This window comes from Uloborus diversus, chromosome 3, assembly GCF_026930045.1.
Source record: "Uloborus diversus isolate 005 chromosome 3, Udiv.v.3.1, whole genome shotgun sequence".
In the NCBI taxonomy this organism is placed as follows: domain Eukaryota; kingdom Metazoa; phylum Arthropoda; class Arachnida; order Araneae; family Uloboridae; genus Uloborus; species Uloborus diversus.
In genome coordinates, this window is record NC_072733.1 from 194,273,499 (window position 1) to 194,296,363 (window position 22,865).

The 22,865-nt window shown below is 37.2% G+C and overlaps 1 protein-coding gene across 1 annotated transcript; it reads right to left on the bottom strand.

The window, feature by feature from the left end:
- Positions 1-6,281: 6,281 nt before the first annotated feature.
- On the bottom strand, positions 6,282-7,556 carry LOC129219111 (frizzled-4-like). Its single transcript, XM_054853431.1, is given in 3 exon segments — positions 6,282-6,432; positions 6,434-6,463; positions 7,096-7,556. Coding segments are annotated over 3 exon segments (642 nt in total).
- Between the last annotated feature and the right edge of the window lie 15,309 nt (positions 7,557-22,865).

A 22,865-nucleotide genomic window follows, 5' to 3' on the forward strand; every position in this document is an offset into this window, starting at 1 on the left:
TACCGTCATATATCGATATATATATCTACTACCGTGACATCGATATTTAGATTTCTATCCGTCCGATATATCATTTGTAAAGAAAATACGGGACTTAATTACAGAGAAATTAAAATACTGACAAACATACATAATCTTTCATAGCTCTGTGTGATGGGTGAGTGTTTGAAATTTCAAGATATATTCAGCATTCTTCAAACAGTTATTTAATTTTTTATAGTAGTAAAAGGGGAAAATTCACAAGGCTGCCGAAGGTAAATGTGGGCCCCTTTGTCAGTTTGGTCTCCGGATCCCCTCCCCCTATAAAGTTTTCAAAACTTTATACTACTACCATTCAGAGCGGGGTCCTTTCAAGGACACCCCGCTCTCTTTCTGACAAAGCTGATATGGCCTCTCGTAGACCCAAAAAAGTGAACGTGTATTGATTAAGAAAGCATCGTAATGCAACAATTAAAAATTAACCAAATGAGGTATCAACACGATTCATAGTTCAAATTAAGCATAAACCATTGATATTGCGATGAATAAAATGTTTAAGAAAAATAGTGAACAAAATTATTTTTATGTAAAAAAATGTAAAACGAAAAAAATTCTAATTAGAATACTTATGTCGCACATTTATCTAACTAGAAGGTGTGCAACTCATCTTTTTCAGTTGTGAACGAATATAAATTTAATTCCGAAATTAAGAGGAAAAATATTAACGCCCTTCATAACACACGGCACCATTGAAACTATCTGAATCTCGCTTCGCTGGCAACCCCTAATAAAACGAAACTGAGACTTCCTAATTTCGCCAGACAAGCGACACGTACGAGTTTACGGAACTTCTGAGATGCATGCGCGAAAATAGAGTTTTTATATAATTTCTACACATTAACGGGTTTGAAGTCGTAATTATTATAGCAAAGTGAATCCGAGCATACTTCCGGTTTTACGTTACTTCGGTAGTTCATTGCAGCTCTTTTGTTTGGTATTTTTTGACATCAGTTTAAGATTCGTCATCAAATACTGGAATTGAAAAAGTGAAGAAATTTTCGCATTCGTATTTCGGTTAAATTGTTTGTGAAATAATGACATTGATGAGGTAATTGATTTACTTATAATATACACTACTGGCACATTAAAATTGCTACACCAAGAAGGCGACATGGTACAGAAATGAAATTTAAACGACAGGAAGATGATGATGTAATATGCAAATGATTAGCTTTTCAGCGCATTCAGACAACGCAGGCGTCCGCAGTGACACATACAATGTTCATAAATGAGGAATTTGTATATCCAATTTCCCACGTGCAAATTCAATTTGGATGTTGTTGCGTGGTGGAAAATTGTTGTGATGTCTCGGTAAGAAGAAGAAATGCGTACCAGCACGTTTCTGCCTTTGCTAGAGGTTGAATTGTAGCCTACCGGGATTACGGTTTTTCCTATCGCAGTGATGCTGCTCACGTCGGTCGAAATCCAATGACGGTTAGCAGAATGTGGATTCAATGGGTTCAGAAGGGTAATGCAGATCACCGTGTTGGTTCTCAACGGCCAGTAATCACTAGCAGCCGAGAAGAAATGCATGTTATCTGCATAGCCTTAATAGATCGTACAGCCACGTCACGAGCCCTGAGTCAAGAAATGGGGTCATTTGCAATACAACAAGTGTCTGCACGAACAATTCGGCGACGTTTACAGCAGCTTGAACTGTCAGGTTGGAGACCATAGCCGTGGCTACCATTGACGCTGCATCACAGGCAGGAACGCCTTCAATGGTGTGATCAGCAACGAACCTGGGTGTACCAATGGCGACACATTTTTTCTGATGAATCCAGGTTCTGCTTATAACATCATGATGGTCGCATCCGTGTTTATCGGCATCGTGGTGAACGCACACTGGCATCGTGCATTCGCCATCGTCATATTGGTCCATCCCCTGGCGTGGTGGTATGGAGTGCCATTGAATACACATCTCGGTCACATTGACGGCACTATGAACAGTCGGCGTTACATTTCTTCCGTGTTACGACCCTCGGCACTACCCTTTATTCGAGCCCTGCGAAACTCGACGTTTCAGCAGGATAATGCACTACCGCATGTGGCCGGTATAGGGCAGACTTTCCTTGATACGGAAAATGTTCGACTAATGCCCTGGCCAGCACGTTCTCCAGATCTCTCACTAGTAGAAAACGTCTGGTCAATGGTTGCTGAATAACTGGCTCGTCAGAAAACGAGAGCTACTACGGTCGATGAACTGTGGCATCGTGTTGAAGCTGTATGGGTGTCTGTATCTGTATATGCCATCCAATCTCTGTATGACTCAATGACCAGGTGTATAAGCGCTGTTATTGCTGCCAGAGGTGGTAGTTCTAACTACTAATTTCTCAGGCTCTATTCGCCCAAATTTCTTGAAGCTTTGATCATTTGTTATTTCCTACATAATATATATGTCCAATAAATGGCATTTTGTTATCTGCATTTCTTCCTGCTGTAGCAATTTTAATGGCCAGTAGGGTAGATTTTGGATTGGATCTGCTGAAGAAAAATTAATTGCATTTTTAAAATCAATATTAAAATATGTGTTTATCGTTAAAACGCAATAATTTGAAATGTATCATATATTTTAATTAACCAAATACCGATTACATTAATGCAAATTCCCAGTTTACGTCAGATTTTTGCCAAATATAGAGGTCCTTTGATGCTCAAGAATTCTCATTGGGCAGTTTTCGTTCTCAATCGGAACTCCCCTCCTAATCCCACCGGGGGTTTCCTTTTACGAATCCAGTTTTCGTCGGATCTTTGCCCAATGTAGCACAGCGTAGATGCTTAGGAATTTTCATAGGGAGTTTTTCGCCTACCTATGAGGGAGGGGATGGGGTGCGAAAACACCCCACGGAGGTTTTCCTTATGCAAAACCAGTTTACGTCGGATTTTTGCAAAAATTTTGCAGATAGGTCCTTTGATGCTCAAGAATTCACTTAGGGTAGTTTTTGTTCGCAATGGGGGCCTGGGGGCCACCCTCCCTCCCACAGGGGATTTTTTTATTCAAATCGACAGTTTTTGTCCGATTTTTGCCAAATTTGGCACAGTGGTTCTTTGATGGTCAGGAATTCTCATAGGGGTTTTCGCCTACCTATGAGGAAAGGGTGCGAATACACCCCACGAGGGGTTTTCCTTATGCAAATCCAGTCTTCGTCGGATTTTTTTCCGAACATGGCGCAGCGGTCCTTGATGCTCAGGAATTCATATAAGTTTTTTTTTCTTAAAAATGGGGAGTATGGGAACCACCTTGGGGGGTTTCGCCAAAAAATCCAGAATGAATACGAAAAAATCCAATGATGTCCAAATTTAAATTTTGAGTCATAAAATTGTACTTTCTACACATTGACGGGAAATGTTTGCGCCATTTTTTTCCCTTCTTTTTTAAACCTTATTGTTAAAACATTTGTCCCTAGACGAAACTTTTATTTTCGAGGTAGACCGTGCAACGTCGGGTAATGCAGCTAGTGACATATAAATTAAAGGTATATTTCATAGTTCTGTGTGCTTAATGGGTGTATGGTGTGATAATTTCCAAAATTTATAGCAGCATTCTTTAAAGATTTATTATTAGTATTTTACTTAATGATACTCAACTAAGAAGTAAAAAGTCGAAAAGCAAAAGCTATTAAATGACTAAAAATAAACTATTTAAGATGTCAATAGGAAATCGAGTTCAAAGTACATTCAAATTATTGAGACTGCTCAAATTGAAAGATTTAAACAAAATATTGAATTGAATATTTAAAACTTTTTCGTTGTGAAGCACTTTTCTCATGCATTGAGCTATAAAATTTGCACGTCCTCATCCCCCCCCCTTCCTCCAGGAAAGTTTTAATTTAGAGAAATAATTGTATTTATAATATTTGGAAATGTTTTATGTTGTTTTCCGATATAATATGCTCTGAACCTTTGCACCCCACCCCCTTCCAAGAATATATCGATGTATCAAAAATACCGATATTTGTAGAGCGATATATTGCGGAATTGAAATTTTGATATCGCCCAGTCCTTGTCTCAATTATTAAAGAATGTCTATTCTTTAAAATTACACTTCGCTATGTTTTTTAAGTTGCATATAACAGACTATGTAAACTTCAGAATGCTTTCCTTAAAAAAAGTTTCCCTTGATACATTCAGACGATCATGTCTTGAGCTGAAACAAAAATGGCTGAAAAAGACAAAGTACTACCTGTTTTTATGCACAAGTATAACTTTAACATTGTTGCCAATTTTCAAAGCTCTACTTAATGATTTTGGTACATTTTTGGCTGAATGATCATATATCCCCAGGCATCAAGTATCCCTAGTCTCCCCTATTACAGTTGAGATAACTTTTTGATACTACATCTCCATAATATTATGATTTTGTCAAGAAATTATCATGTGGTTTCTTTCATTTTGCATTTGTTATTAGCTGAAAAAGAAATCTATTATTTTGAGAAAAGCTTCTTCGATCGAAATGACTCTTCTTGGTACGTCACACTTTTTTAGAAAGTGAATTCAACCAATGAATTCTGACGCTCTGACCTATGACTCAACTAGTACTTATTTAGCAAATGAGAATGAATTCATTCAAATATCGTCGTCTCAGAGCAATGGTAATGTATCTTAGTGTTATTTCTGGGTTTACTGTTGTTCTGAGGCGACGATATTCGTTTTGTGTGTTGGGTTCTTTTTAAATTAGAGAAAAAAAATCTATTATGTAGTGAAGTCAATTAAAAAATAAATGAATTAATTAAATTGATTTATCCTTTTGGGTGAGGCCTGATTTCCCTGACACCCCCCCCCCCCCTCTATTGTTTGCTGCTCGTGGCCAAACGTTTAGACCACTGAACCATTTTATGTTTCTGTGGTGACAACTTTGCATTAGTGTTGTACATAATTTTATCACTATCCTCTCTCTCTCTTCACGTGAGAAGATGTTTTTAACTAACTTATAAGATAAACTCAAATATTGCAAAACCAGTATATAAACATAAAAAAAATTTATGACAATTTTAAATTTTAAAAATTAAATTATGAATTCTTAATTTTGCAAGGTAGATGATGTGGCACAACATCATCTACCTTGTAATCTAGGTTCACGTGTGAACAGTTTTCACATCCCCTCCGTAATACTATTAGTGCAGAATATTAAAAATGTTAAAATATGTGTGAATATTTGTAACTATATTTTTTCTGTGATCAAATTCTAAAGATGCTGAAATATTAGCTTCCAGTTATTGCAAAAAAAAAAAAAAGAAAAACACAAAATTGGAAGAACAACATATTTTATGCCCCATCAATTACTATAACATATTTATCAGAATTTTTTACTTTCGTAATTGAATAAATCATAGGACATCTGTATGCAGTAAATGATCGTACATATGATCTAAATGAAATGTATAGAACTATAGCTAGAGGGAAAAAAAAATAAAACTGTAAATAACAAATTTTAAAGGGTAAAAATTTTATTTATAAAATACGATACAGAATACACCTGAACCAATGAATAAGAGACATGATTACACCAATGTGGATAAAACATCAATAAATGAAAAAGTGTCTAAGCAAGCGAGTTTGACACGATAGAATATAATTACTTTGAAGAAAAATGATTTTAAACAGTACTTATGTGAATTTTTTCGCCGTATCGTGGAATATTCAACTCCTAATAAACACATTTTTAACTCAGCACTTAATTCACTTTCCGATGCAATACTTTAGTAACACAGGTAATCTACAGATTCACGTTTAGGGTGAATGTGAATTTCGTAAACAGATCATGCAGCTAATGGAAGTAATGATAATAAATTAAGTGTCATTCCGAACTTTCAAGCAAATTTGTTAATGAAGCTGTCACTTTTTCACTCAAATGCTATTTCACTGTTCCAAGAAGCAGCAGCAAAGCCAACTACAAGCGACACGAATGTTTTGAGCGTAAAAATTCTGAGATTCGGTCCCAGGCAATGAAACCCAGGATCAAATACGTGGAAGTTCGTGAGCACAATACGTGAAAGTTCGTGAGCACAATACGTGAAAGTTCGTGAGCACAATACGGAAAGTTCGTGAGCACAAATCGCTCAGGAAGACGGGATCATCGTTTCTAAAAAAAGCCGTTCCGGTGAGTTCGTCGGCGTCGAACGCACATAACACAAAACACATAGAACCGGCACTCCAAGCGATGAGATGAAAGTATATTCTGTAACTCGAATATTTTGAGCCTAAAGATTTCGAGATTCGGTCCCAGGAAATGAAACCCAGAATCAAATACGCGAAAGTATTTGAGCACAACACGTAAAATACGCGAGCACAAATCTCAGCAGGAAGACGGGATCATTGTTTTTAACAAAGCACGTTCCGGTGAGTTCGTCAGCGTCGAACGCACATAACGCAAAAACACAGAGAGACGGCACTCCAAGCGCTGAGATGAAAGTATGTTCCGTAACTCGAATATTTTGAGCGTAAAGATTTCGAGATTCGGTGCCAGGAAATGAAACCCAGAATCAAATACGTGAAAGTATGTGAGCACAATACGTTAAATATGTGAGCCCAAATCGTAGCAGGAAGACAGGATCGTTGTTTCCAGCAAAGCACATTCCGGTGAGTTCGTCGGCGTCGAACGTACATAACCCAAGGAGCCATGAGATGACAGTATGTTCCGTAACTCTCCACGGCCTTGATGCTCCAACTCAATCCAGCTAGATAAGGAGATGCCACGAGGCATTATTTCGTCGTCCCAGAAGTCCGACGAATACCAAAAGATTGATTAGGAAAGAGAGCAAAATTATGATGACGATGATTCGGTCTGAATACATGAAACGGGCATGGTTCTTGATGAACAATAATATTAAGAAAAGAGCGCTTACGTTGAAAAGTTGAATGAAGTCCTGGTTTTCTTTCGAATCATAGCAGGCGGGAACGCATCGTTTTGTGTGGTTTACGTGGTGATAGAGGTCGCCGGTATGTAGGTGCTTGCATCGTAGAATCGGAAATCTGTGTTTTTTTTTCGGGTGTGAAACTTTTCCGTTTTTACCTCTTCGGATGCCAGAGCGTCGGGCACTTTTTTTAAGAAATGACTTGGTTTTCTTCTTTCTATACTCGGGACCACCATCCATGCACATGTGCTTCATGTTGTTCTTTGGAGGATATGTACTGCAATTCAATGATGATGGCCATAGCAGTCCCAACTTTTGCAGTGCAGGTTCACATCGTTCTTGGACAGATTCGCAAAGCGGTCTACAAGGTCCTATAAGCTGCGGGACTTTCTCGGAACATAGCGGCACGTACACAGAGCAAAGAAAAAAACGAAGGTGAGATGAACATCCATAATGAATCAATGGTAAGAAATTCTGAAGAACCGATTCCGCCAGTACTTGTCTATTGTGGCCGAGAAAGTTGGGCATTCCGGTGACATTGTACCCAATATTTTTGCATTGCTCGATGGTTATAGGTTCACAAGTTCTTGAAACAGGAATGTCTGTCGAACATTGAGCCAATAAAAATTGAAGCAAAAAGCAGGCTGCAATTTTGCGCAACATTTCGATTGCGCTCTCAAGACGACTTTTCAGCAAGATTTTTGGATCGCTACTAATCCTTCGAGGAAGATCGACTCCGAGTTCCTCCAACGTCAACCTGGATCGGAGAACGAATGCAAACTAACCACTGCCCCTTCGAGAGTTGATATAAAAAGGGAGAGTGTCTAACAAAAAAGCCAACATTCAGGAAAAGACCGACCAGACAACTTTGGCGAAAAGGCAAAAACTCGCCAACGCCGCTACCCGCTACTAGAGTGCCTTACCTGTGGAATAAAGTATCTCTCCCCGCACGTCGCTACAAACTTGAAGTTAAATAATGAAGGCCTTTTTCTGAAGGCAAGGCTATTGGGAAAAGTAAAAAAAAACATACCAGACAAATTAGTTATGTCACCCACAGGTTGTCTGACATTAAAAAAAGAGAAAATTTGATTTCGCTTGTTTCTCAGTTCATATATCTTTCGTAAAACAACACATATTCATTACAAAATATAGTATTAAATTAAATTAATCAATTAATAAAATGTCATGCAGTTTCTGTGATGTGAGATATACTATTCTGGTGTTTACAAAATTAGTAATGGAAATAAAAGCGAAAAGTAGATGAATTAAAGCTCTCAAATACATAAGAATACTGAACTGTTACAACAAATGCTTTTAAATGCAAAATCAATCTTTTTTTGTGCAGAACATTAAATTTCAATGCATCAACTAATTATATTTAATATATTTAAGAATATCTCTGACAGCGCTAACTCATATTTAACTTGAATATCACACAAATTGTTCAAACGAACCTGTTCATACTGAAAAATGAAGAAGCTGAGGTGAGTTAAACAAAGCTAAGTTCATTATTCATTTGATTATTTTATTTCAGGGATTCTTTTTTCTGTGTAAAATTAATGTTGAAACGAAATCACTCCTATAACCAAAAAACTCACTTCTTAAAAACAGATCTTTGCTCCAACTTGAAACTTATCACCTTTGTAATCGATCAGTAAAAGATGTTTTTAAAAAGATTGAAGATAGTGTTTTTTAAGAAAAGAGAAAAAGTCTTAAGTATTGATTTAAGTCCCAATTTTATGTAGGGGAATGTGGAGCAAAGTGTAATAGCGGGACAAAGTGAAATGATAAAATATTTACTCTGCTTTTAGCGCCAACTAACTGATGATATTTTAACTATGTAGAAGCTCATGTAGTCTATTCCAAAACAGGAAAAAAATACCGCCGAAGATTAAAGCATATGAAAATACAAGCAGTTTTCAAAAATTGATTATGATACTGTAAATTTTGTTGTACACAAGTATAAACGCGTATACATGATTATATACATGAATATATCAGATGCTTTTATGCACGTGTTTACTCGAGTATACGAGGATATAGGCGTGTGTCCGAGTATTTACGTGTTACTTGTATATACGGGTATCAGAAGATTCCAACCCCTGCTCGTTCCACTCGACAACCCCGTTCGCCGCCAGCGGCGGGTGGCAATTGATGACTTTAATGTTTTATGATGATTTAATAACCGGCCCTTATCTCCGGTTACCTAAGTTTTAGAGGAGTGAGAGAAGGTGAAATGGCTTCTCCTGGATGTCCTGCATCCAACAGGACCGGTATTGACCTGAAAAACGTTGCCAGTCCGAGGGAGGTTGGGTTACAGGCACACAGGCTGAAGCGCACAGAAATTAATGCTATAGAGTACGAAGCTCTGCCGCTGCTCGCTTCGCTCGCCAACCCCGTTCGTCACCTCTGGTGACTCAAAAGCGACTGCGGGTGACAATTGATGATTTTAAAGTCTCTTCCCCCGGGATATCCCCCTTAAGGTTTAGAGGGGCGAGACAGAGCGGAATGGCTTAATCTGGACTTCCTGCATCCAACGGTGTCAGCACTGACGTGGTAGACATTGCCAGTGCGGAGGGGATAGGGTTAGAGACACACAGACACACAGACAGACAGACGCGCAAATAAAATAATCGTACAGATAAGCGAGTATATGCGTGTATAGACGAATATATACCTATGTAGACATATTCTTGTAGACACACATATTGGTATTTATTGGTACAATTATGTTAATGCATCTTTTCATTATACTTATACCCGTAAACACCTGTGTATATTCGTTTATATTGTCACGTGTTTACACTTGTGTTTAAAAGTATATACTCATGCATACACGTATTTACGAGTATATACTCGTGCTGACATGTATACACCCGTACATACTCATGTATGCATGTAGATATATTTATGCTTCTCCATGAACGTATATACTTTTATATACAAATATATAGTATACGTATATACAAGTATATACACGTGCAGACGCACTCAAATACTTATTTACGTAAAGACAGCGAATTTATTCGGACATGTGCATCTTTATACTATTATACGTATTTACGTACGTATATACCGGTATATAATGTCTGAATTTTATTATTAATAAATATTGTATTTGAGTGGCAACACTCAGTTGTTGATAACTGAATAAGAATGTTCGCAAGGATATCGCTGCATAGGAGCCTCGGTGGCGCTGTGGTAGAAGCGGTGTATTCTAAGCCAGAGGTGTGGGTTCGATTCCCACCTCGCCCTGGGTGTTCTTCCATTCTCATGTATTGTAAATCTTTCATTTGTATTCGCATCTCCAGAGCTCGAATACGCTACCTTGAGGTGATTAACAACACTAAAGAAAAAGGTAAAGCATTCCATTTCATGTGTTCTTTTTGGGGTAAACTACAGGCTTCAGACAGTTTTTGGTGTAACGTAATTTTAGAAGAAAAGAAAAGAAAGCTTCCCACAAACGCAATGAAGAATTACTGTCATTCACTAAGCGTCAATGCAAGTAATAAGTTACGGCATTTGTTTGTTATACCTTTTTCATCCGCCATTAGACAGTGGCTGCAGCGCACCCTATAGTTTATTGGAGTTGCGAATTGTCCTGAGAATAAAATTTGAAAAAACGTTTGTGTATTATTGGAGGTATAAAGATTCTCCGCTGAGAATAGCTAAAGACCTCAATGTGTGTTATCAAATCAAATCAAAATCAAATCAAATATGGCTTCATAAGATTTCGGATTTTTTTCTTAAATATCGCAAAGTTAGTACTTCGCAATCGTTTAGTATTAATTAAATGTTTTTTATATTAAATATTAGTTTCCTCATCATTTCAACCTTATCATCACCTTATATGGTGCAATCGGTCAATTAAAAGAACCGTGGAACGAATTATCGCTCACCTGACAGTTTCCGTTGCCTCAATTCTCGCCAAAAAGAAAAACGTCGCCAAGCGCTGTTTGCTCCTCGCTCGCTCTATCGCTCTTCGCCTCGATTTGCTTCCTCCTCGCCAAAGAACAGTTGTGAAAAATTAAGCAATGTCGATAAAAATGGACTCAGCCGAAACTTGTTGTGACAACAAAGAATTATTGAAACAAATTCAGTCTCTAAATGGAACTTATGCAAAATCGGATGAATAGCCACCTCCTCCTGCACATCCCCTTTCTCAAATATGCCCAAATATTGCTACAATTCTTGCCATAATGATGGAAAAAATTTCTGCGCAACGCATTGCTAGCTATTAACACCACAAAGCAAAGTTCGACAAAAATGTCTGTGTTTCACTCTCTTCGTGGATATGGACTACGTCACGTCATCCCCGCGAACTTCTCATAGCACGCTTTTTTGATGACATAACACGCGAAGATCAATTTGATCTTCTGACCTTGTCCGGGGCCGAACCCATAAGTAATGTATTCAGTAAATTACCGCCCATTAGCCAGGGCTAAAGCAGAAGTACGTGAAATACACCGCCAACTCAGTCATTTCCAGCCGAGGACTGCAGTTTCGTGCTTATTAGCACTCATCAGCCCGGCATAGGAAAGTGACTGAGCTGGAGATGGAAAACCTCTTAAGGAAGGTTCCTTTTGACTGAGCTGGCGGTGTATTTCACGTACTTCTGCTTTAGCCCTGGCTAATGGGCGGTAATTTACTGAATATACCTTGCCTCGCGTTCATTGTTCCAGTTGAACCGAACCATTGCTTCGGTCACTCGTCTGGTCTGCTAATTATATATTAGTTACCAGTTTGTTTCGCACTATTGGCTTCCTTAAGAGGTTTTCCATCTCCAGCTCAGTCACTTTCCTATGCCGGGCTGATGAGTGCTAATAAGCACGAAACTGCAGTCCTCGGCTGGAAGTGACTGAGCTGGTGGTGTATTTCACCTAAAGTAATGGGTTCGAAACGCATTTGGCAAATACACGCAAAGATCTCCATCGTCGTCCGCCTTCCTTTAAGCCAGGAGATCTTGCTTTATACGACTGGCTGAAATTAAGAGACCATAAACTCTCTTCAATTTTTAATGAACCGTTTGAAATTGTTCGTCCAGTCGGGGCCGTATGCTACGAGGTCAAAAACGTCATTCTGCAAAATAAAGTTGTTCATGTGCAACATCTTCACCCCAATTACTCGCGGGATTCTCCACTCAGCGAGGAAAATTACTGCTCGGAGGAAGGGGGTAAATCGGACTGCTATGACTTGCGACGCGTTCGTCGCCCACAAGGCAGATTTGGACAATATGTTTCTTTTCTTTTTTTTTTGTTATTTTTTAATATTCAGTCAAACACAAAAAGAACAATTTGTGTTTTCATGATTTGTTTTTCTCTTTTTGTACTCAGGTTAATATTTTGAAATAAAAACCTAAGTAAATATTGATGCCTTCACGTATTTCTCCTCAAAAAACTGAGGCATAATTTCTTAAAAGTTACATTTTGAAATTTAGCCCATGCTCCACCCCCTTCCCCTTTTTGAACTTTGTGTTTGAGCGCCTCTTCTGATTATTTAAACCCGGCGCCATTGTCTCTAATTATGTAAATGCAATGATTTCAATATTTTTTTTCAACATTTTTAATGCATTAAATATATATCAATGCTACGTTATAAGCATATTTAAATTATTTTTTAATCATTATTACGGTGGAACTGTTAGTTAAATAGTACGGGAAGTTTCTTTACTGAAGATCTCCGATGCGACTGTGATTATGCAAACTGTGATGCTTCCAATATTTTTTTTTTTACTATGTGAAATTTTCTCCAGACATGGAGCTAATAGGTGGGAGTCCTATACTCTGGTTTTATGCCGTAAATTAGTGAAAAAATTGTAAAACAAAATCCCGTGAAAAAAAGATCAGTTTTGATGATTTTTGAAAAATTTTAAAGGGGAATATTTTTATGGATCTCTCAACTTGCTTCAAATGATGGTGATTTTGAATTTTTAACCTCTGTAACCCTTCAGAAGAGTGTTAGTGGTTAATATAATACTTCCTTTCCCTACAAATAAAAATAATTGCTAAAAAACTGTCGAAAAATGAAAAGGGGGGGGGGTTGCGTTTTCAAAACCCTGGGACGTGTTGGGAGGAAATGGTGGCCGTATTTGGATTCAGGGGGTCATTTTACATAGGAATCAGCACGAATTATGTCGGAAGTTCCTTGAAGTTTTTTTTTTCTTTTGCCGCACAGTAATTTGTAATAATAGGGAAGAGCTGGTAGTGATGGAACAGTTGCATTTAGGTCAGAACAAAAATGTTAGAATTCCTTTCAAGTTTTTCCATTAAATTTAATAGCTCTAAACACTTGCTTGATTCTAACTTTTACACCAGCTCAAGTATGCTTGTGTTTAAAGCATAAAACCTTATAATCCAAGCGCCCATGAGTGCCAGACCAACGTCATAGTATAAAGGCCCAAAATGTTTCTGCGTGAGAACATCACAGCAGGTAAGAAAGGTTTGCTATTAATTAAACTGAGTTGCGCAGGCTTTGGCGGGAAACAGGTAGCAAAGGTGCGTACAATTTCTGCAAAAACTAAACATCACAGATTCATCCCATGTCACGTGACCTGGTGGCCCCCATCCAACCATCTCCGATTTGGAGGACATTGTGGAGATATGCAGGCATGCCTTAGAAACTAACCTAACCTAATTTTCAGCTTCCAAGACACAAATCATGATGATCTAGAATACCTCAAAAGAAAAAAAAAATGGGCTCCAAAATAGCCTAACTAAATCAACTTAGTGGGGAAATAAATTTAGTGTTTCCAACTACCCCCTAGTTCAGGGGTTCTCAAACGTTTCTGGTTCGAAGTACCCTTTAAAGAATTAGAATTTATTCACAGCAATAAAGTCTGTTTATTATTATTTAATACATATTAATACTCTTAGCTTTTTGCGGCACCCCACCCATGGGGGAACCTCAAGGTGTAACGACAGCCACTTTGGGGAAACCTGGTATAGAGGGAAGTAATTGAATGATGATGATTTTACATTTTTGTAATTTGGCTCCTAAATCGTTAAAATGTTGTGTCCTCTTCATTAAAAGTAATGGGGCTCCTAGTAAAAGCGAAGCCCTAAGAGTTCCGTGCCCTAAAAAGTTTGGGAACCACTGATTCTAGCTTATGTGAAACATCACTTTTTCCTTCTCCCGCCATTTTCTTTCTTTCTTTGTCTGTCTCTTCGACCATTATAGACTGTCTCTCGGTCGGCCGGTCAACTTCTGAGAAATAATAATTGGCAGTTGAATCACTTCGAAGAAATCGAGCGAAGTTTTTGCATTCCAAAAAACATCTGGATCTGTAGTTATTTTTCTTCTTTTCTTTTTAGAGAAGAAAATCTTCGAGAAACACATAATTTTCAGATTTTTTTTATTAAAGCCGGCTTACATCTGGCTAAATTGAAAAGCCTTCAGGTAAGAAAAAGTCAGAGCGACTTACTGCAAAGGAAAGAGTATGCAAAGCGGGAATTCAAATTAAAGGGTTTTCTTGCGGTTTCTTTGCGTGACCGACTTCTTGCATTCAATCCTCCCTCTCACATACAGTTTCTTGATCACCACATTCTTTTTTTTTCTTTTTAAGGGTCGGGTTATATTATAATTAAGGTAGACCGGGGCACGCTTACGCGGATTTTTTTCATGAAATTTTCTAAATTGTATGTTTTAACTTAGGAAATCTTGGATAAAACATACAATTACGGTTTTATGAAGCAGTTAATGAAGTCAAAGTTGATATATTCAGCTGTTGCTCAGATCGTGTTTTTAACCGTTAAAAAAATAATTTTGAGTCCAAGCCGAATGCGTAAACGTGCACCGGGGAAGGGGCACGTTTACACATATTTGTTTCGACATCTAACGTGATTCTGTTAGTGTTTTGAACGTAATGTCCTACCATCCTTAACAAAAAGGTAAATTTATTACAGACTGAATTGTGTATAAAGTAAAAGCTGAACAGGTATGAAGACAGCACTACATGATTGTAACCTATAAGATACGAATTTGTAACTCAATTAAAAATTAAATGGTGATTTTTATAACGAAATAACCTGAAAATACTGAAAGTTTTGAGACGGTGCGGAGTTAGAAAAGCGTCAGGCCACGTTTAGAAGTACGACACAGTAAGAACGTGCGTTAAGGTGTCAGATGTCAATGCGTAAACTTACCCCGTCGTCAAATTTGGATTTATTTTTAACGTGCAATAAAATTTTAACAACATTACAGATCATACATATACAATTCTCAAAAAAAAAATGAATAAAAACAAAAAACCCGACTGCGTAAAAACCAAAAACCAAAAAAACTAAGAAGAAAAATGTATAAGCCCAGAAGTTTAGAATGTTATTAAGTACAACTGAATAACTACACCATTAAAATAGTTTTATAATTGTATACACAGGTAAGATAAATCATAAATTCAAAAGCAGAATAGAAGGATCAACAGTCGGGGAACATTCTTTTCTAAATCAAGGAACCCCGTAAAATTTGAATTGGCCCCAACTGTTGATCCTTTCATTCTGCTTTTGAATTTATGAATTGTCTTATCTGTGTAAGATCATAAAACTATTTGAATGGTGTAGTTTATTCAGTAGTACTTAATAACATTCTAAACTACCGGGCTTATACATTTTTCTTTTTTCTTTTTCTTTTCTTTTTTTTGGTTTTTACGCAGTCAGGTTTCTTGTTTTCATTTAATTTTTTTTTTTAATTTTACACTTTTTAGTTAATTTTCATTGATTTAGTTATTATGATTATAAGACGGTACATTTTGCAATCTTGTCATTTCATTGAGAGAGTTTGTATCGCGAGGTTTAAGTAACTTGCGGTGGTTTTATCAACTGATAATTAGTCCCTCTAGGGACTTAACTCGGCTTAAAGCTAAATGTGCTTGACATTCAGCAAAAATGCGCAAACTTAAGTCAACCACAGCACAGCTTATAAACAGTCTGTTTATCTCATGATGACGCGAGCTATGAAACGTTGTCAGTCATATCTTTCTCGCAAAACGAAACGAGCTGATGTGTGCATCACATGACTTCCTTTTACACCAATTTAAAGTTATTTCCCCATTATAGGCAATTTTAATGTGATTCAATAGATAACTCTTTAAATATCACCAACAATGGCCAAATGGAAACCAGATTTAAAAAACAAAAATCGCCAAATTTGTGGCCCAAAACTTGGCGACCAAGAGATTGGCGATATATCGCCAAGTGTATTGCCAAATTATAACACCACTTAAGTTTACATCGAAATTAACAATGATTTCCCCCCAAAAAGGGGCAAAAGATCCGTTTAGAAACACCCGAATGCAACCAAAAGGGGAGGTGCCCAACTAGACCCCGATAGGATCTACGTACCAAATTTCAACTTTCTAGGACATACCGTTCTTGAGTTATGCGACATTCATACGCACATACATACAAACGTACATACGAGCGTCACGAGAAAAGTCGTTGTAATTAACTCGGGGAATGTCAAAGTGGATGTTTCGGGTGCCTATACATTCTTAGGCACTTATCCGCGTGTGGTCGGGTTGAAAAAAAAAAAAAACTCAGCATTAATTCGGGGGGGGGGGGAGCAAAATGGAAATTAAGGTCAAATTTTTAGTGACATTTTTTTTTGCGAATACAATACTTCCTTTTTTGTAAAAGCGCACGTCGCAAAACTCAATCCACTGAATCACGACAAAAACAAATGCAACATGTTAGAGATGAAAATCAAATTAGTAGACTTTCTTTCTTTTGGTGTTTTACTGCTCAGGTTTTTTTTTTTTTTTTTTTTTGATGAGGACTAAAATCTGATTGTCTTGCCTCGCTTACGCCTGATATATTTTTTATTACAGTACAGAATACATATAAACAACACATGAAAGAATTTACATCAGAAAGAGTACATCCGGAGCGAGGGTGGGAAGCGAACCCACCGCCTCAAGTGCGAGAAGCAATCGCTTAGCCCTCTCGTCCACTGAGGCCCAAATTAGTAGACTTTGTAAACTAAAAATTCAGGCAGTGAAAGCTACCTGATTTTTGTCGCACGCTACCTGCGTGCGACACGATCCCGAACTGACATTATGGCGACTGGTTGTTGATATGGTGAATTTTGATTACTGTCATGTGTTTAGTGACACTCCCAAGGTTAAGACAAATCGATTGACGTAAGAATTACCAAAATTGGCCAAAGCGTTTAGCCCTTACAACGCCACACAGGAACAAACATACGTACATAGACTTAAAAACACATTACCCTCCTTTGCGTAGCGCAAGCGCAGTCGGATAAAAAGGATAAAAGTCTGCTAATTATATATATTTGTTTTTCTTAACTAAGTATTATTTATTCACAATAAGCTTCAAAACTTTCATCTCAAAATTTGCTCGACTTGGTAAAAAACAGATTATTCTTTCTGCATGCTGGACCGAAGATCGACTGATGCGCAAAAACTTGTGAGGATATTTGCTAGGGAGCAGCATCTGTTAAGACGATTGGTTCTCCAGTTATAATTCGTTTTGAAAAAAGGGCACTGCTTAAACGTGCCCCGGTATACCCTATTCAACAATTCCTGACCGTCTTCAACATTAAAGCCATTTAGGATGCTCACACAAGGGACTAAACAGGGTCATCTATTACCTCCAATACTTTTGAAAGTCCAAAAATGAGCATTAAAGTTGAGTAGAAATCTCTGCAAATATAAGTAAGCACTCAGTAGTCTTTTTATTATTCCACACTCAAGGCAAGGGAGAATCCAGCTTCACGTTTTGGAGGGGACCATTTCCTGAAGGGGGATCATAAGTCTCATTTTTGGGCGTAAATGAATCTCGGGCAAATTTTTCGAAACGTAATTCCTTCAAACGCAGCTTGAGACTATCTTTCGGCACTTAGGGGGGAGCGCCCCTCTGGACCCCCAATGAATCTGTGCTTGACTCAGTGAGCCACGACTGAATATCTTCGGGATTTTAAAAAATGAGAGGGGGGGGGGGGAACGTGAAGGGAAAAATTGCTTGTTTTTTCCCCCTTCCAGAAGTATTTATACCATTCACCAGCAATTCTAATACAACTTTTTTTGTCTTTAGTGATATCTCAATCAATTGTTAATCAGATTACATTAATTAAATTAAGTTTACTATCCGGAGTTCACTTGAAAACCACAATTTGAAGCTCTGTACCGAATATAGTTAGCGTTGCCGAAGAGGGGCCATGTCATCCTAGTCAGAAACTAGGAACTCCGCTCGGAATAGTATGAGTTTAAGTTTTATGAAGGGAGTGGGCCCTGCGATCAGACTGACAAGGAGCCCTTCCGTACAACGTACTATTTTCGTGAGTTTGATATCATGTCATTTTTTAAACATAATGTCGCATCACATTTTTTACTGCTATATTTAGGAGGGAATTATGTTTTAGAATTTTTAATAAAATGTAAAATATTTTATAACCATTCCGTTGGACTAATTGTTTTACAGTGACGTTCATTCGTGCAGAGAGTACCAAAAATTGAAAAGGTAAATCGTGACTTGGATAGCTTGATTGCACTGTTGCACCTATGTGCTGTCCATAGGTACTGGCCACTTTTGGCAGGCATTACATTTCGCTCCGAAAAAAAATGGCTAAACGAAGTACCCTAGTCGACAAATGTCCGTCTCGTCTCTTCTGGCCAGACTGTGGGAGGCAAGGGGGCGATTAGTGCAGTGTGCTGCTTTAATAAATATTTTGGTAGATAAGGGAGATCAAACTGCAGTGAAATGTGATCCGATTACACACATAATTCTCCCAAGAAGAAATGGAAATTTTTATATTGAACACTTAAAAAATCTTCTTATTGTACTTAATACTTACTTATATAAATTCTTACATTACTTATATAAATTGTTTTTCAAATCAAATAATATCTTCTGTAAGAAGTGTGGCTTCAAAATTACAAAACTTCGAGCAAACACACTGAAATTTTCTCCAGTTTTAAATAAAGTAAAAATGTCATATTTTTGCATTAAGAGAAGTCAACTGTGAAGAAATTTGATGTTAAAACCTCAAAAGGTCAGTTAAGTATTCTTGGAGAGAGCAAAAATGACTCCTTTGGTTCTTGAAATGGGGCGCAAATTCAATATGCAAAGCAGATTTTTTTACATTTTTGGTATACGGTATCTACAAATTTTCATTCACTTAATGTTTCCCTTAATGTTAGGATTATAAAGTTGTTTGGATAACATTTTATTTCAAATTGATCCGCACATCCCCCAAAATCTACACTGAAGCAACACACTGCACCCTTGCTCCCTCGCCCCCCCCCCCCCTCCCTCTTATAGTCTGGCCTGAAGTGATAAGACGGATATTTGCCAACAATGGTGCTTTTTTTTACAACTTTGTTTCGGAGCGAGATGTAATACCAACTAAAAGTGACAAATAGCCATGGACATTATATATACATTTATATATTCTCTATTTCGAATACAATACATTTTTGAATACATCTTCTGTGTGAAGTAGGGCCTCAATACTTATAATCCATACATGAAAGGAATGAACATTTTTATATCCGTGCGAATGTCATTTTCATTGTACATAACTTTAAATTGCTTGATTTTATTTTATTTTTCTTTAGTTCCCATTTAAATCAAAAAACATGTCACTGTCTTAGCTTTAGACCCCTTTCAGATGATATGAGTCACTCCTGGATTTTCTGCTAAATGGAATTTCGGTTAGCATGTGAGCATTCGGTTAGCATTCTTAATTCTTGATCGGATCTTTTCATGAAACTCTGGTGGACAATTACTACGGACGGTTTCCAATGGGTTATGTAGCACGTAAAATAGTAAGTGCAATTCGATGGCAAGTGAAATAAACTAATGCGAAAACTCTAGAATATTGCAATTACGATAATTTATTGTGCTCTGAAATCCAAAAGGCGTTGAAAAGTGTTCAAAGAACGAAACGGTCATTTTGCGCTAAATACGCGAATAAATGTAATTACCGCCCCCAGGCGTTCCGGCGTAAGATGTCAATATGGGATATGGCTACCACGGAGAGCAATGCAGGCTTCCACACGTCAAATGATGATTTACACAACATTATCCAGCAGCTGTGTGTGTGTGTGTTGGTGTAATTTATCCCATTCTTCTCTCAGTGACGGATAAGGGTGTCCTTGCTTATTGGAGGGCGTTATCGACCACCAAGACCGCTCCCTAGAGCATCCCAAACATTTTCAATATGATTCCAATCTATAGAACGTGCTAGCCATCTCATGGGTTGAATATTTAGGGTGAGCTAGACACTCCTGGATGGAGATTGTTAATGACATGTTACGTTGCCATCCAAGAAAACGAATTTATGGCCACAGCGCCACAGAACACGTGAGCATGAGGCAGTAGAACATCATTAATGCATCACTAGCTGTCACAGCCTTGTTTGAAAGCGCACGGAGCGGCTTACGGTCATTCATCCTAATTCTACCCATACCATGACACAACACTTAGGATACTAGTCCTTTTCTTTTATGTCAGCCGACTTGTATGCTGTACCACGCTCATGCCAGGTTAGTTGTCGTCCACAATTAGACGATAGACTGAACCTGCTTTCATCTGAGAGTAGTACACAAGCCCAATCGACTTCTCTCATATTGCGATGCTGAAGACACCATTACAAACGAGCAAAACCCTGACTTGTAGACAATGGGATGTACAAAACAAGCTGACGGGCTTATTGTCTTACTGCATTCAAACGTCTGGTTACCGTTTCTCGTAATATTTTCTTGCTAGTAGCAGCACGAAACAGTTTTGCTAGCTCAGTAGCTGTGTTGCATTGGTTCCTTTTCGTTGCTAGCACTAAGTACCAATATTTTCGCTGATGTCGTACTGCGTACACTACCTCCCTTGTGACATTTGCTAAAAATTCCATTTGTTCGAAATGATTACAAAATCTCTCAACAACCTTGTGACTGACGTCGAACTCTCTGGCAACCTCTAAATTTTTCTGCCCTTCCTCGATGTTGCCAACCACATCGCCACCCATAAAATCACCTAAGAGATGTCGGGAAGACATTGCGAAAAATGCAAGTTCGACAACTGATTCCTTCCCGTCAAATTTTGCTTTTAAACAACAATGGTTATCACGAGCAAAAATCTCTTATACCGCTTATCAACGCTATCACGTGACCAGCAACGTCGTGAGTCTAAAATTTGCATGCTCACAAGACGTCTTACTGTGTCCTGAACTTATGTTGATTTCCATATCTCCTTGCCTTCCCTTTTTTGGTTGCTATCGCTGCTATTTCCATCCGTCCTTAGCCATTGTCCACCAGTATATATTTACATTTCAACCAGGAGATACTCGTTTTGTGAATTTGTGTAGAAGAAAAGAGTTGTTCATCAAATACTTGATGCAAAGAGGAAAATGATAACGTTTCTATTAAATGAATTACTTCTTCTTCGCTTAAGTCATACTAATCATATGTGTATACTATTTTTGCTTTATTCAAATCTCATGTTCATAGTCTTATTTCCAGCACTAAAAAATCTAACGAGCAAAATCTTCCCTGTAAAACATAGGCAACGTTTCCAGTAAAAAAATATTTCTATTTTCAATCATACTTTTTGCTCTCGTAAATAATATTATCAACATAATTATTTTTATAGGATTTCTCTTCGCATTATGTGCTTAGTTTTTCATTTCTGACATAAAAAATTAGCAATTTGTTCATTATGAAGACATATTGTTTGGCAAAAAAAAAAGTAAAGAATACCTGCAGTAAAATTAGACTGAATCTTTTTCACATTCGATGCTTTCATACAAAAACCTCGCGTTATATCGCGCTTGTCGGGAGACAATAAAAAAGCACGATATATCCGAAAACGCGATAAACCGAGTTTTTTTCAAATGAGGACGATTTTTTTAATAAAAACAAAAGAAAATTTGTTACAGTTAGTTTAAAATATTTTTATTGTTTTATGGTGGAATACGAATCGAAAGTTGAAACTTGAACTGCAACGAATTGGGTCTATGGAAAATATGCCTGTTTTTTTATTGATTAGAATAAGAAGAAAATACTTTTTCTGAGAAATATAACCCTTTTTGTAATGTCAAATATGAAGCAACATTTTATTATTTTTTTTAATGTAATTTCTCCAGAGACAATGGAAAAGCGCGATATATCCGAATGAGCGATATAGCAAGGCGCGATGTAACGAGGGGTTAGTGTACTTTCTTTTGAGAGTCTAAAACTACATACCGGCTTAAAAATCTTCCGATTGACCCTCGGAAAATTTTCAAAATGTATCTTTGTCATGGAAAATACATGGAAATAAAGCAGAAAATTTTATAAAGTGACATCTGGTCTCCATAATATATTTCAGTTAATTTATAAATTACAATTTTACAATGACTTATGTATTTGTCTCTAAAGTGTCCAACTAAATTAAACTATCAAAACTGAACAGAAGGGAAATTCCATTTAGGTTCAATTTTGTGTCAAAGCGTTATGCGCTATTCCTTAGGGCATATACTTTTTTAATTTGTGTAACGCAAAAAACTTACTCTCAATATTTTTTTAATCAATTAACAAACACATAAGCTTTTAATGTGCATAACTTAATATATAATCATTTGTTACAGAAACGAATTTTATAAAAATATATTCACAAAAACGCGTCACTGTCATTGCTCTCATTTCTTTTTATTTTCTGAGGCAAATGAAATAAAAAATTTTAAGCGTGTTCTATTTTAATATCATACTTACGGTTGAAACAAAAGACTGCAAAAAAGAAAAAAAAAAAAAAAAAGATTGATTTAAATGATTTATGCCGGCAACATCAATACTCGTAGTGAAAATTTCTGTAAATGTGGTTTTTGTACAGCGTCACATTTGCTACTGTGAAGTCACCCACCCGCTTTCCGTAGCATTCCAAAAACAGATTTTTTTTTTTTTTTTTTTGAGCTGAGAGCGACGCATTTTATTTTCATTTGTTGCTTACTGAAACATGTATCCCAAATTTTGGTATTATTTGGTGGTAA